This window comes from Lonchura striata, chromosome 1 (assembly GCF_046129695.1).
Source record: "Lonchura striata isolate bLonStr1 chromosome 1, bLonStr1.mat, whole genome shotgun sequence".
In the NCBI taxonomy this organism is placed as follows: Eukaryota; Metazoa; Chordata; class Aves; order Passeriformes; family Estrildidae; genus Lonchura; species Lonchura striata.
This window is the reverse complement of record NC_134603.1, coordinates 103,223,048-103,239,822: the sequence shown is the minus strand read 5'-3', so window position 1 is coordinate 103,239,822 and position 16,775 is coordinate 103,223,048. Positions and strand designations below refer to the sequence as shown.

Below are 16,775 nucleotides of genomic sequence, written 5' to 3'. Positions count from 1 at the left end.
TAGTGAAAAACATAAAAAGACAAAATTAGAAGAGTAAGTGAACCCTTGGTTCATTATTCAAATAATATTTTATATATATTTATATATATATATTAAAAAAATCAATTATCAACAAAGTGGAAAACCATTAAACCTTCACATATGACCGAAGAGACTTTTGTTTCATTTGCTGGTAGCAACCTATCTTTTAGTCACATGCAAAATTAAAACTTATTCAATTTTTATCAATACATGAAAATTGTTTACAAATGGGAACCAGAAATGTTGTCAGTAACATAACAAAACAAAATATTTATGGCCCTCCCAAAGATGTATGACTCAGATACAATTTATCTTCCTAAGAATCTATTCAGGCACCATTTATGCCTCATAGCAAAAATTTGTGTATTAAAAAATTAACATGAGAAGCATTACAACACCTTATAAATAATTTACAAAACATAATACAAAATCAGAAAACTGTAAAAAAAAAATCACTGCACATGAATGATTTTAAGACTGTGGGATGAACATTATTTTTTCTTCCATGCTGGCAATTTATATTTATTTTACATTTTCACTGTCCTAGTTATATCCTTCCGATATGTACTTTGGAACAGAAAAGAGCTTATATAACTGCTGCCAGCATATTTTTAAACATTTAGTATCTTTCATACAATGTTTGGTTAACATTTTTTTTCTTGGGGGATTTTTCTTCACAGAATTTAGAGCAGTCCCTGGGAGAATTGGAAATTTAGTTTTCAGGCAATGAATGGTTGATGGTTTTGTTCCCAGGCTGTTGGTGGTGGGGATGGAGTGGGGGAGGGTACGGCCTTAAGGATGACTGAACATGTAATTGTGTATGTGGCATTAATGACTGGGCAATTAGGAGTGTTCTGGAGACATGGGTAGGATTTCAGGAGTAACTGCTTCCAAATATGATTTATTCATCCTTGCTTTCCTATTAGGTACTGGATGGCGGTCTGATCGTTACATAGATTGAACAGTGGTGACAGCTTTAGACCTGTTTGGTATAGACTACATAGATATTTCTGAGGATATAGGTATCTATGGAGAGAGAGGGTATAAAGAAACCCCAGAGGGGCAGATGTTGCTGTGAGACTCTAATTTACATGCTCTGCTTGGATAAAGCATCTACTTTGTCCCTCACTATTTGCCAGTGGTTACGGAGGTGTTTTTTACCCCAGCAGTTATTTATATATCAACAGTTGAAAAAGAGTCAGTAACAATTGTCACTCTCCTCCTCATAAAAGGAAGACTGAAAATATCCTAAACATATCCTGCTGAAGCATGAAGTCTAAAATGCATTTGCTGGACATGAGCTCATCCTGGAGTATTCGATCCTTAGTGTGCTCCAGCACTGACCTTTGAGAGTGCTCACATTTAGAAGCAGCTTCTGGCCCAGATGATGGTCTCCGAAATCTTAAAGCTCCACCAACCATGCAGTAAATACCCCACTTTACAAGGCAAATCCCATTAATAAAATACTGAGGGCCAGATTCAAAGCAAAGTGAAATCAATGAAAGTCTATTTCTTTCACTTAATTTTGGATATAGCCTGGAATTTTTAAAAACTCTTTAGTAAGAGTGGTGTTATTTGAAGACTCCAGCACTTCAGGCACTTCCTTCCACATCCTAAGTAGACCACCAAAAATCCAGCACAACCATTCTGAAGTCAAGGAATGCAATCAGGAGTTATACCAGCAGAATTTTACCATCTCTATTTTACTATCTCTGAACCAATTATCTGATGTTATCTTTTGGGATGACCTGATCAAGATGCAGCTTCTACCCTAATGGTGGACTGAATCCCAAAGGCTTGAGCATAAGTGAGCAGAAGATGAAGATTGCAGATGACCTTCACAGGTCAGACCACACCCTATCAAGAACCTGAAACACCTTTCTCTGCCTCTGAGTCTTGTATGATCTAATGACCACAGCATTTTAGTAGATCCTTGTCCAATCACAAAGGAAGCCACAGAGATAAACTGTCTGTAAAGAAAAACCAGTTCCCCTGAATCATATTGCAGGTGACCTACCTTATATTGTCAAGAGACACTCAGTGTTTTTCCCTATGTCCCAATTGCTTAGTCTAGCCAGTGGCCACGGCAAACACCTGCAGAAGCACATCCTCCTGCTAAAGAAGCCAACAGGGCTTGCCATCAATATGACATTAAAAAAAGCCAGAAGGAACAAAACACTACCATCAAAATTGTCCATAGTGATGTAATGATCAAAATAGCCTCATCTCTTCTCAGCCTGTCCACTTGTTTTCATCAGAACCTCAAGAAATTTCTTTGGCTAGCAGGCTTTGGAGAGAAATTGCTTCAAATGGAACCATAATGTAGCTGCAGTACTGTACCAAGTGTGCAATTTATATTTATACTAAAAAATGAGTTTTGGTAACCTCTCCAGGTTCATGGCCAAAGGACAGAGAAATCTCAAGCTACACATTCAACAAAAAGCACAATGTTCAGTGTGAGTTTGAGAGTCCGTCAGATATAATCCTAATCCTTCTTCGTCCTCATTGCATTCCAGCATATAAAAGTGTTCAGATTTCACTTTTCTTTTTAAAATTCCTCAAACAGTGCTGGATTTGGGGGGCTTGGGGAAGGGATACAGAAGGAGGCAGCAAATAGAATCAGGAAAAAAAACAACAGAAAAAGAAATGTAAACCAAGACATACACCCTTAGAAGACAAACACTAAACCCCACAAAATCACAATAAAAAGTACTTATTTTTGGCACCCAAACATTAGGAGATTGCAAAACTGTTGACTAAAAGAAAAGAAAGTGAGGTGACTACTATGGAATGGCTTTGTACACACCTGCAGGGGGTACAAACTAGGATGAGAGAAATTAATCCTATATTCCTCTTTGCAAAATACAAATGTAAAAATTTGTAACACAATTTTACACTCATAAAAGAGTAGACTAACAATCTAGTTTGCAATGCCATGTTTCTGACTTTGGTTAATAGATTTCATAGTGAATTAGCACTTGATACCTGAAAGGTTACAATCACTCCTCCAGGTGGCAGGCTTGTATTCTCTTTTAAACAGGTAAAAGTTTTTTTCTTTTTTTTCTTTCCTTTTTTTTTTTTTGCTGCTGTTTGTTTTGTTTTTCCTTAAAATGTGTTAGTAGTTTCATAATATACAGAAAAAAATTAAGCAGTTATTTGGTTTACTTTAAGTCCATTAAAAAAAAAAAAACTGGCTTTTTCGGGTTTTTTTTGGGGAACTAATTCTACCACACACACTCTAAGTGTTGTGTATTTTTTTGTTTAGTTTTTTTTTTTTATAGGAAAACCCATGGACATTTATAAACTGTCCTGTCCTTCTTGTAGTTTTCTCAGTCTTTTACTTACAAGGGTGATGAATAGGTATTTTCACAGAGTTCAAATGGACACATTTCAGTTGTTTTTTTTTTTTTTTCCTCTGTGTGATTTGGCTTTTTTTTGTTTTTCTTTTAGGAGTTTTCTTCCAGAGAGTCTGTTAAAGGCTCCATAGGAACTGCTGTTGCAGGCTCGTGTTGTTTCAAACGTTTAATTGTGTTCTTCAGTGCTTGCCTCTTATTGCAGAACCAAACTCTAACTACTTCCCGGTCATAGTTCAGTTTCTCTGCAATCTCTGTCATTTCTTGCCCAGAGGGATGCGTGTTCTTCTCAAAGTGGGCATTCAAGATTTCAAGGGCTTGTGGCGTGAATGAGGTACGCCTCTTGCGCTTTTTGGATGGTTCGCTCCCAATAAACTCGGTAAGGTTCTGCATCCCTGCTCGATGGCGGGCCTCAGCCTCAGCCATCCACCGCTCAAGCACCGGCTTTATCTTCTGGGCACTTTTAGGGGTGATGTCCAGCTTTTCAAACCTGGCAGGATACAAAAGGCCAGGGTTCAGTTTGGCTGTCAGACTGCTAGCTATAGTGTTCTCTTGGGCTTCCTGTGGTAGGAAAAAGTGGCTTCTCAGGATGGTGTGTCTGAGGGAAAATTGAGAAAGAAGAGTCTTACACTGATGCTCTGCCAGGGTGGGACTTCCTGCCTGCCTGACTAATTGACTGGCAGAGGTAATTTACAGTAGATTATGAAAACTGTCAGGTATATCTATACATAAATATAGATATAGATATATATATATAGCTAGAGATTTAAGCTAACACAAAATGAGCACTACAACAAAATTCTAAGTACACTAAATAATACAGGTTAAGAATCACATTGTCATATTTCTGATGATCTCCAAGACCCTTGAGTCTAAGTTTAATTACAGGAAATGATATCAAAGGCATTGTTTTTATCATCTTGTCTTTGTGTTTAATCCTTTTGTTATCCCTCCCATCCCATGTTATCCAAACACCACAGCTTTAATAATAAAAACCAATGGCAAATACTTGTCTCTGAATATCAGGTTTCCTTTCCATTTTTCAGCAATTTTCACTATTTGTAAGTTAATGCTATATCCCTTTTCTGGGTTGGAAAAAAAATTCCCATAGCCACAGTGGTGTTCAGCTGAAACAGCTGGACACTTTGCAATTATCTTGCTGTCCCCACAATGTGCAAAGACAGACTCATGTCTTCCAGATGAAACCCAGCATAACAGTCCACTAATACACTGCGGCACCAAGCTGAGTTTATTGTGGGATTTCTGCAAACTGTACCAGAATGATATCATTTCCTGTAAATGAGGTCTTCTATATATCATTTTGCCATCAAAAGTCTTTTGCCAAACCAGATTTTACAAGTATTATAAAACATCTGGAAAAGCAGCCACACAAAGCTTTAATCCTTTCAAAAACAAGCAGAAGAGCAGAATCCACGTTTCAAGTCCTATAAATACTTGTTTCTTTCATTTGCTAAACATTAAAAAAGTCTTAACCCAAGTTCTTTGGTGCCATCCATTTGTATTTTCCCATTTTTCTCTGTCCACTCAGCACGTTGAGGTATTTAATGCTGCAGAAAGGCAACAATTACTGGATGTCGCTGCTGTGCTCTCCAGCCCAGGCGGTGCTGAAGCACCACCACCACCACTAACCACAGAGTGCTCTGGAGATGAGAGGAACTGAATCAATCTCTTTAGGCCAATAAACTTGGTGGAGTTTCTGGACATTTTTAGTGTCTCCATTCAGCACGTGGAGGCAGCAAAAAATATTCCAGCATGAAACAAAGAACTTCTCACAAACAAAGAATAAGACAAAGAATAATTTCAGATAATGATACTCCAAAGACTTTGTAACTGGTGCCTGATGTCTTAATGTGGTGTTGACTGCAAGGTGTTATTCCTTGGTGTCCAGTGATATTTCAAGCTGAAGGATATATTTTAAGATGTATTGTCTCAAATAAAAGAAAATGCTGCTATTTGCATACAGAACATATCAAGGTGGTATATTGCTCATATGACCTGCATAGGCCACCAGGAGATTCTACTTTTCTCTTTGAGCTGGTTGTTCAAATTGCTTGCCTTACTGCCCCTTCCACTGACCTGGAGTTCATACTGAAACTCCTTTGTTTCAACTGAAAAAAAGTTAAATCTACTATTTCTGCTGAAAACATGGTGCCACTGAGGCAGCTTAACAAAAAATGCACAGTCATAGAATGTAATTACACCCCAAGATGGTATCCATCTGAGGCAGGCAAAGGAAATTAAAAAAACCCTGTAACCTTGCAAATATCTGGGACAAGTTCTTGTACCCAATCTCATGTTATGAGCAACTTGCTCCTCCAAGGAGCCGTCTGTAAAAGGTCTCACCATCCCCAGTGCTTTCTCAAAGTGTGAGGTGGATGGAAAAAATGAGAAGACAGTAAACTAGGCAAAAGTAAAGGAAACAGCAATGTGTCCCTTTAAAGTATAGCATGATAAACAGCAACTTAAGGCCACAAAAAATTTCCAGTTGCTATAAACTCCACCAGTTTTAGGCATTCTTTACCAACTGACCACAAAGAAGTAAAAAAAAAAAGAAAAATAATACAAAATCAAATTTAATCCTTAGCAATAAGGAGCAACAGCATTCATATCATTGGCATTGTTTGTTAGTGTTGTTGCTGCAGGACATGTTTGGTATAACGACATACAAGTCTTGAAACAAATTTCCCAGCAGTAGTATCCTTGTATAGACTGAATAAAGGTTATTTTCAACAGGGAGGTATCTTATAAGAAAAAACAGTAGGGGAGACCATAGAAGTGAGAGGATCCTATGGAGCTTTTTGTATTTAACAACAATCAATGGGTTTTATGGAAAATCATTGAGCAAAATGTGAGCTGCAAGCACACTACCCCATACTGATGTTATTTATAACCTTAGTCTTTAACTGCAGGAAAAGTACACTTCTATTCTATGGGGAATACATTAAAAGTATAAAGAGCAGATAAAAAGACAGAGCATTTCATGGATCACCAAGAACAAAATCCACTTAAATGAGCTTAGAGTTGGTTTCTTGGCTTTCAGTGATGGAGGACTATAAGGCATTGCCCAAGAGGAAAAAGCTGTTACCTAAGTGTGTTTGTTACCTCATGCATAAACACGGAATTACTGCAATACACATACATTCATATAAGGTGTTTGCTTCTACTCTAACTCTGTCAAGAGTGTATTATTATTTCTTATGATAAGGACAGATTTCTGCTTCTGCTTTGCATACATGGGTTTGTCTGCTTTTTTTCAGTAAATATTTGGGTGATAAAAGATGAATAGCTGCTGATTTGAAAGATAGCAGGAAAGCTATTTTTTTCCCTTCTGTGTTGCCTAGGTAAATCATCATTAACATCCTCTATGTGAAGTGCTAACCACAGTAATACAGGTTTAACTTAGCAGGGAAGCAGCCATGAAATATTTGTTCAGTAACCCTATCTGTAGAAAATGGCACAGTATGAAGAGGGTCAGCTGGTACTTATCCAGCATCAGCAGGATCTCCAACTCATCTATGGAATTTAGTCTTTATGCCAGGAATATTGTTTCTCACTTGTTTAGAAAATGAGGAGGAAAAAAAAAAAGGAGACCAAAATCACTCTAAAGATACACAATAAGAACAATTTATATGCCAGATAGCATTTAAATGTCAGGTTAAATGATACACTCTAAAGTTATGAAACTCAAACACAAGCATGCTCCTCACAATAAGCTGGATCATTGTTAAGGACAAAGAAAGGAGTTTATGATGTGACTTGTTACCTGCAGATGGCAGACTGGCTATAGGCTGGGCCTTCGGTGGCGCTCAGGGCTTGGCCAACTTGAGTCTGTGTCAGGCCAAGGGACAGGCGCCGGATTTTGAAAGCTTTGGCAAATTCTCGTATTTCTTCCAGATTTACCCCATCCACTTCTCCAGTGGCTGTCTGAGGATCTGTTGAGATATTTTTTAATCATGTCAGTTCTTTGCATCACATATCAGCGGGACAGGCTTACAGCCATTTTCACTGCTAAAACTTTCAAGCTCAAATTTTTTAATACTGATCCGTTTCTCTTCTTCCCCAAACAGAAACAGACTTGCCTTGTAAGGTGTGTTCAGATTGCTAAGATGCTGACTGGGCTGCAGTTGTCTGCAGGTGGAAGATTTCCAAAGATATGTCTTTGCTGAACTCCAGACAAAGGCCAGCTCACCTTTGAGGGAGGATGTGCTTGGGATCCTTGCTGACATTTATGCCTTGCAAAGTCTTCTCTGGATTGAGGAGTCATGTTCCCTGTTTTCCCTTTTTATCACATAGCATGACGGTGGGTGTTAATAAATTTATTTCCAGTCTGTAGGGAGGGCTATATATATGCATGAGCTGCTTGGATTTTAACTTGAAATCAAATGTTTGTACTTTATCTAAAGTTAATGTCAATAGGAGATTCACAACTATTTCTTCCCTTTTACAAAATACCCAACCTAAACTGCCACATAAATGTGCAAAATAACACAGGAAATGAACAGGCCTAAAAAATTTCTGCCTTTAAAACCTCCTTAATTTAATAATTGTCTTTTAAAATATGCCCTTCTGAGAAGCAGCCTTTCAAGCTTTTTATTCTGCCCCCCATCAGGTCAATAATCAAGGAGCAGCAACACTGGTTTTGGATGGTAATGCTGCACAGTTTTTTTACTTTTACATTAGCCCCTCAGAAGATAATGCTTATGATGCTGTTAGAATAAATCTGTCCTTCCTCTCTATAGCAGTTTACTGACACAGAAGCTTTTGTCCCTGAAAGGGCACATAATAAAGCATGTCTACCACAGAAAAGCTCCTTTGGAGCTGGATAACTCGGTCAATTTAGGACTTATCAAGGGAAATGACACAACAGCTGGAGTATGGAACTTCCAGCCCCCGCCCCCCCCCAAGCTACTGATCCCTGACTAAATGAAAGTGTTTGCCAAGTCAGAGACAGCATGGGACTGGGATGGTAGAAGATTTCAAAGTGTTGTGCAATCCTGCATGTAGTGAAGCCATTCTCCCAGTGAGACATCTCTATTGTTCTTCGCCTCATTCTTCAGACTCCGAGGTGAAGAGTTTTCAGTACAATAACCCCTCAATTTCTGTAAATGCAAGCAGTTGTCCAAGGACAGTGCTAGACTACATTACCATTCTGAACCCTTTATGAGAATGGCTCCTGCTAGTATGGCTCTAGTGAGGGCTTATCAGCATTACAGTAGCAAAGCTTTTATTTTCAGAGGTTTATAAGCCTGGTGTAAAATTTCCTAGTGATGGAAACATCCTATGAAAAAATCCTTTTGTCCAGCAATAGACAGAGGGAAAATTGTTTTCTGATGTATAAATTTACTCTGTTGCTTGATTGCAAAAAGCACAAATGGCAATATTTTTAAAATTCTTGTGAATGCAACCAGGGACCCCATGAACTATGCATACAAACATGCACATAGGCTGAACCTTGTTTCAATGATACTCCACACTCAGAATCATGTCTGCTGTTCTCACTGCTGTACTTGTGGTCACCTGCACACCCACGCACGCACTCAGTACAAAGCTAGGGTGCATATTGTTTGATTTAGGAGTAAGTGCTGTAACAGTGGCCACTGAAATTTATAAAGTAATTGCCTTTAGAAGCATGGAATTTTCCTGCTTACACCATATAGTCTATCTAGCATACCAGTTCTGAATTTCAGAGACACAGAGTGGAGCTGCAGATTTATCTGACTTTAGGTCTCTGTACTAAATACCATAACTGATACTGGCCTCAAAAACTCCCCTGAGCAAAGTTCACTGAAATGGTGACTTTCTTCACCTCTTTCCGTCTGTTAATTTAAGGCCTCTGACTAAGGTTGTTAAGAATGTAACAAAGGACAATTCAGATGTTGCCAGAAAACTTCTAAAGTAGCAAACTATGGCACCTGTAATCCTCCCCAAATCCTGTTAGGAATAAAAAGGGAAGTGAGAAAACTAATTCTAGAGAAATTGTAGCGAAATTCTGCCAAGTTCTGCTGGATCTAGAATGATCTGGCACTGTTGCAATAGTGAGCATCATGGAAAGACCATTCCTGCCTGTGGCACTTGGATGAAGGAAATATTAAGCTGAGCTCTCCTTGAGATAAGAAAATACCTGTGATGTCCTTCAGTAATATGGGAGTAGAATATAGTTTACAGTGGAATATCTGTTGTGGAAAAGGCTTCATTCTTTCATAGCATCTTTGGCAACAAGGAAGTACTAACAGATGGACTGAAACACTGAAATGTTTTATCTTGAACTCTAGGGAAAATAGCATTTGTGTGAAATTGGAACCACTTCTACTTTGGGTGTGTTTCAAAGCCCTTTGAAATCCATGGATCTTGTCTTCAGCCACCTCCCTAAAACACAAATAGTGCTATGAAGACCATTCTATTGGCACCATCATTTGTCTGTTTTACACTATTGCATTCAAATGCCATCAATACAGTCTTGGACTGTGTGGTCTAAATATGTGTATTCATAAACATATTCAAAAAGATTATGGACTTTGTCTTAGCAAGTTCTGAGCTTTTAAAAGAGTTGAACATATAGTGCACATCACATTTTAGGAAGGGTATCTTATTGAAGATAATAAATAAGCTGGGTCTTTTTCAAATTAGTGGATATCCTAGGGAAGGCCACCCAGTGACAACAGGTAAATAGAGAATACCAGGCCCATTGAGCGTTTGGGATCAATGGTAATGGATTTCAAGGCTCCCATGTTTACATTATTGCTTGAGAAAACAGTGGCTGCCTATGAAACTACTGGGTGCTGGAGAAAGGTCAGAGGGTTGTCTTGGACCATTTCAGAGGATATAGGTACATATAACAAAAAGGAAGAGAGCTAAAATTCCATCAGCCATCCTGGTGGATGGGGAAGATAGATGAGTTGTATGGAAGAAATTAAATTCACAGGCTCTCCTGCACAGAAATCTGTTTTTTTCCTACTGAAGGGAATACTTCTCCCACCTTTGAATTCTTCTGAAAATCTTTTGCGAGTTTGTTGTTGAGTGAAAATATGCTGCGATTTTAATAATTAGGGGAAAGAGCTGCTACAGAGAAATCAGTGCACCCTTAAGGAGAAACCAAATTTCAGTTGCACAGAGTTCTGCCACGGGAAGGATTACAGGGGAATGATTTCCCCAGTCAGAGAGGAGGAGAAGTAGCTGGCTGAGGAGGTCCAGTGGAAAGCAAATTAGATAAGAAGGCAGGGCAAAACATTGATAATGGAAAATGGAGTGGAGTTCAGGGAAAAAAAAAAAGAAGAAGAATTTGTTTATGGGAGGCATTTTAATTTCATAATAACAGATGACAGTAAAATTAATCTGGGAGGAAGAAAGGAACTTCATGGAGACACAAATCTCAGAGCACAAGAGGAAACCAGTGATTTCCACAAAGAGAACATATGGTGGAAAAGTTAAAGAAATGAGCAGAGGGATGCATTTCAGAAGAGGAAAATGAAATGAAAAAAGGGGAGGAATAAAGATGTAGATTGAATTAAGAGAAAATAAAGAAGACAAAAGAGAATACAAATAGGATTAGACAATGCAAAGAAATCATACAGAAGGGACAGGAAGAGTAGAGATGAATCTTGCAGTCCTTGCTTAGACAGAACTTATTTTAAAATATTTTTTATTTGGAAATAACTGCTATGTTTTGTCCCCCAAATAATTAGCACTTGTTGCTGGTTAGGGATGATGGGATGATGATGAGAGAAAAGAGAAAAGCTATAAAGAAGACAACAACATAAAGGAAAAAAAAGACAAAAAATAAAAAAGAAAGAGCAATTAAAAACAAAAGGTAAGGAAATATCTTTGAAATCAAGAAACATGTAAAAGAAAAAGAAGCAAAATAATACAGAAAATATTACTATAATGAAATGTAAAAGTAATAAATCCAAGGAACATGGAACACTACAGTTAATAGAGTTCTTATGACTTTCTCCTTGTATTTTAATAATTTCTCTGATTTGAAGCAACATCTTGTGAAAGAGTTACTCTCTTTGCAGTCAGTGTGCAGAAGCTTGCCCCAAATAATTATTTGCTGAAGTTTGATTAACTGAACAAGTGGCTAAACGTGACTGGTTTTACGTGAACTTTGCTATATTTAGCAACTATTTCTGGAATATAGCAAATCTCTGCCAAGGTACTCAGCTCCAGGACTTCTGCCAGAGGTCAGGACTACAGTTTCATAGGAATCAGGAAAAGAGAGCAATATTCCTACCTCAGGAGGAATAAAGAAATCAAAGATAGATTCAGTTGTTTCCTGCTGCCCTCATGCATAAATACTTCTCTCAGAAATACCAACCCATTGCCCATCTCATCCCACTAAAAGACTTAAAATAGACTTTCAGACACTGGATTTAAATTGTGAGGCTTTCATACAAAGCTCTGCAGCCAGTGTGAAACCTGGGATGCTAAGAAGATCTCAGGCTTGACAGAGAGGTGCTCCTGCCCTTCAGCGATCTGCATCTGGAAACTGAACAGATTCTGTAAAGAACAAGGATGATTTTCTATCTACATTCTCATGGGCAGCCACAGTTTTGTGCAAATGACTTTTCAGCCACATGAAACAATTTTCAAACTCATGAAAGTAATTTAATACTATTTGTCCCAACAGTATCACTGGTTTATCACAGTGAAGGAAAAGCTAAAAAAGGATCCCATCTGATTTTTCATTTTTCATTACACAAGTGGTTTCATCTTTCCTTACTGAACTGACCATATTTTCCTTTTTCTTGTAGGCTCTTTCCACATTACTAGAAGAGAGTAGGTAGCTCTCTTATGCCCTGCAACACCATCCCTGATGTGGCAGCTCAAGCAGGGTTAGGCATGCAGTGTTAGCTCCAGTTTGTGGTGGCTACATGCTCTCAGCCTTTAAGGATAATTGAGATGACTGGTTTGCTTCTATCTGTGTAAGGTAACTATGCAAATGGCCAAAGGGAGTTGATCCGCCCCTCATGCTATTTAATTAGTCTTGAACAGCAGAGGCTGAATGAAGCTGGAAGCATAAACTCAAAACAGCTCCACAGGTTTTTTATTTATGTTTGACGTGGAATTTTTTTCAGGAGATCCCTATCAATTACATTTCCTTTTGGAAACTTTGAGTTAACTTCCAAGTGCAACTCCTTCAACAATCAGTCTGACTGTATTAAAAGTTTCCTATGCCTGTAGGTCTTTTTGATAAGACCACAGTAAAGACATGGAGACTGACTTGACACTCTTCCTTGTGATCACTTTTCACACTCCTCTGATGGCTGCTAGGGAGGGTGGGAGTGGCATCAGTAGGATTTGGATGCAGAGGGGGCAAAAATTAACCTTGATTCTACAGAAAAAGATAAGATAGAAGAAAAAAAACAGACTTGAAGATTATTAAAGAGCAAGGATTAGAATTTGGAGGGAGAGAGGGCCTGACTGTGCACAGTACAAGTCACTGTGATAGAGGAAAGAAAAAAGGAAAAAGAGGTGGCACTAGTGATAAAACAATATAAAAGAGGACAGAAACTGCCTAATAAAAAGGTTTGTAAAAGGGTACAGATATAGTCTGGAGACAGTGACTGAGTGGGAAATGAAATGGGAAGAAAAGTTGGGTAATGATGGACTGTGAGGAAAGGACGGCAGGGAGAAAAGAGGAACAAAAGCATGGAGGCAAAGGGAGAGTAGATTGTGTGGAGAACAGTGTGAAGAATTAATGGGACTAGAACAAGACAAGTAATGGATGGAGTCAAGCCTGAGAGGATTGAGTAAACGTTTTATGTTCATTAATGTATCTCCCAGTTGTGCTCAAATTGATATTCCTGTGCCTCATACTCTACTCTAAGCCAAATCCATAAGCACAGCATGCTTATTCCAGAGCTGAACCAACAAGATGATAACAGAACTATCAGATTTTCCATCCATTCAACACACCTATTTCCAACTATGACATAAAGATTATCTCCCTATATGACTGATTTATATTACTATTCTGCTTTTGAAACAACCTTAAAATGTATCCATGCAAAAAACGAAGCTAAAAGAACATCCTTATTAACAAATTAACACTCAGAAGCTACAAAATGCTGGAGTTACAGCAGCCCACAACACAGTGTACCATAGTCTTTGAGCCCTGGATTATCAGTTCTTTTTCATGTGCACAGGATGAACTGTCCTTCACTACAGACAAACTGATTGATGTATTGCCTTTTTACTTGTTCAGTGTGTGGCCCCAGACCTCTATTAAAGCTCTTCACTAAAGACATCTCCTCTTGAGCTCTTCTGGTTCCTTTAAAATCTTAATTTATTTTCTTGTGTTTCTATAAGATGAGGGTCTTCCCCTTCTCATTCACAGAGAAGTGGACAGGTATTAAAGGAAGAAGCAGTTAGGGTACCCAGTCTAGGTCAAGTAGGAAATGATTTTTTAGACTGTCTTTAAATGGTTCTTGATACAGTTCCACTATGAAAGTGCACTTAAAATTACAACTATAAGTACCGAATTCTTCTGTAAATTAAAGTCTGGGGTCTCAAGCTGGATATTGAGAAAGCACTTGTGAAAAATCTCTTTTAAGTGATTTGCCTACCTTGCACAGGGATTACATAGCAGACAGAAGGCTTCAGCTCCTCAGTCCTCTATTGCCTCAGGCAACATCATCCTTCATTCCTCTACAGCTTCCTACCTCAAATTATGTTCCCCAGTTATGCAAACTTGGGAACAGATTACTGAATCAGGTAAACCCTTGGACAACAGCCCACCTGTTGTGTTAGCAATTCTGATACATCCCTAGGAAAATTCCACTGGGAATGCACTGAAAGAAGGATGAGGAAAAAAAATCACGATTGCATGATTTTAATCACAACAATATATTGTTATAATGAAACACATTTCTAAGAGGAATTGCATACAGTTGAACCAACAGCTATTTTTCAAGTATTTTCTAACTTTGGATGGATTGATCCCATAATCTCAAAAGGGCTTCTTCCATGTTGCATTTATTTTAAATAAGAATGTCCAAAAGATGAGCTATTCTAGACTAGCTATTGAAAAATAACTTACTCTGTACCAGCTATTTTATTCAATTTGCCCACATGGACTAGAGGTAAATTTTACGTATTTGTAATGTAAAACTTCTTTGTCTTCCTTCTACAAACATGTCTACATAAGGAAATTTACTAGTGACAGTGCAATAGCATTATGATTATATCTGTATCTATATGCAGATATTTTCATTCCAGAACAAAAGTACTCCCACGGGGAGTTACATCAGCATAATTTTACCACTACAGTTCTACTAGTAATTTCCCCATGTAAATGATCTCTGAAATAATCTAACCAAGATTTTTTCACATCTTTCCTTGCATGACAGTTTCTCCAAGCCCTTCATAAGCTTGTATCAGTCACATATTTTTCATTACCAATATGGCATAAGCTATAGTGTTTGATTACCTAGAATATGTACATGGAGTATCATAGAACAAGATCGTACAAATCAATTGGATTTTTGCAGATGTGCAAAAACTGTTAGTGCTTCTAATGTATACTATCAACCTGTGGTTTTTGCTATGTAAAGACCAAGTTAATGCTGATAAGGTAATAGCAAAGGTTCTCAACTGTGCAATCTGGAAGAAAGTGTTGTTCAGGTCAGCTGTTATAATTATAACTCAGCTATTTCACTGCAGTGTGCTTCTTCCTTCTCCCCAGTGTCAGTTCATTCACTCCCAACGTGGCCTGTTCATTCTTGTTTAAATGTTGCAAACTTTTTCTGGCAAGAAAATCTCTCACTCTGGATTTGTGCAGTATTAGGGTTTGTAAAATGGTTTGCTATATCAACCAAGCAAACAAACAAGCAGTTTAACCAAAAGTAGGAGTACCTCTTTGCCAAGGAAATTCTGAGAAATGCAATTCATTATACTGGCTGATTCAAAAACTTCTAACTTCCAAAAAACATAAACTACATTTCAGTTATAACAATTGTCCTCATGAGTCAGTTAATGGCTGCTACCATTTTTATGACCATTTTCAACACTGATTAAATTTCTTAAGGCATGTCTACCTTAAGCCCCACCCATGATAACACTTAGTAATTCTCACTGGTGAGAGTCAGCTATTTAGCAATATACAATCGACTACAAGGAGGAAAAACAGATTGGAAAACTCAGCAATGAGGAGAACAAAAAGAAGGGAGAATTAAGAAGAGCCAGGGAACAATACTTACTGCTGACTAACTGGCCAACACTCAAAGCTGAAGAGGAGGAGGATGAGGAGGAAGAAGAGGAAGCCTGACGCACTGGGCTTTGAGACATAGATGCTTGACTGTGAGCCAAATGCAGGAGATTGGATTGTGAAGTTGCTTGTCCCACTTGCGTCTGGGAAGGCTGATGGAGCTACATGTTAAAATGTAAAAATAGGTATTTAGAAAGTGAAGCAGTAATAGGAAACTTGCAATGCACCATCTCACCCTTCTACTTCTGGGGAACAAATCACATAGGAGCATTAAACACCATGGGCTTTATTCAAGTTACAATGTTACAGGAGCAATCTGAGCTGTTCAAAATATTGTTCAAAATAATTAGAAGGTAAATACTTATTTTGAAATGGGTGATAAGAGACCTATGACATTTACATCAGGATTCTGATTTATCAAATACTTATCCTTACCTGTTTTCTGACTCATGAAACCAGACTTTTATTCCCTGCATGGATTCTCATAGAAATCAGGATTGTTTCACAGAGGTCCTTTCATACTGCAGGACCAGGACCAAGAAGTGTGGGAATGGGGAAGAGGCTATAAACTAAGTCAAAATCCCTTTCCTACAGGAATCAGAGATTTGTTTTATGACATCAGACCTGGCAAACAAACAAAGATCATGGGAACGAATGAGTTGTATTTGACTAAAACACATACAGAAACTTCTGAGCTCCATCCACATCAAGATTGTATCCAGTAAGACGCATGTAAAAAGTCTAGTGAGTAAGGCAGATGCAAATGATACATGAATTGACTTTCTAAATTTTTTAAAACATATATTACAAGACTGTAGTCTCTGTTTACTAGAGAAATGGAAAGAGCCATCGATCCATTCTGCCTATAATATGCTTTCATGTGGCATTGAAATCTAAGCACATTCTCTGGTACTGATTTTCACATAAAACTCTCAGAAAATTTGAAGGGCAGTCTCTCTACAAAATGAAGGCACACAATGGACTTTACAGTTTTGAATTGGATTCTAGTAGTCCAGTATAGTCTTTTCAGAGCATAAGAATACAGTAATATAGGTCTGATACACTCTGGTGACTGCTGCTTATTGTACCTTTATTTTATGTTGATTCTTGATATTGATCAAAAAAGATGGTAAAAATATTCTAAAAAGGCTTCACTTCACTGCAGCTGTTATCTG

At 38.0% G+C, this 16,775-nt stretch overlaps 1 protein-coding gene across 13 annotated transcripts in view; it reads right to left on the bottom strand.

Annotated features, from left to right (window-relative positions):
• POU6F2 (POU class 6 homeobox 2) overlaps window positions 1–16,775 on the bottom strand; it is a 352,332-nt gene that overhangs the window by 44,948 nt on the left and 290,609 nt on the right. For 3 of the 13 annotated variants that reach the window (XM_021546659.3, XM_021546686.3, XM_021546695.3), the window contains exons 10-12: window positions 15,593–15,761; window positions 7,159–7,327; window positions 3,111–3,972 (exon numbers count right to left, since the gene is read on the bottom strand). In XM_021546659.3, the coding sequence (XP_021402334.2) occupies window positions 3,468–3,972; window positions 7,159–7,327; window positions 15,593–15,761 (843 nt within the window). In that variant the 3' untranslated portion in view covers window positions 3,111–3,467. Of the gene's footprint in view, window positions 1–3,110; window positions 3,973–7,158; window positions 7,328–15,592; window positions 15,762–16,775 lie in introns of those variants that run through there. The other 10 variants (XM_021546724.3, XM_021546738.3, XM_021546747.2 and 7 more) reach the window with 8 other exon arrangements.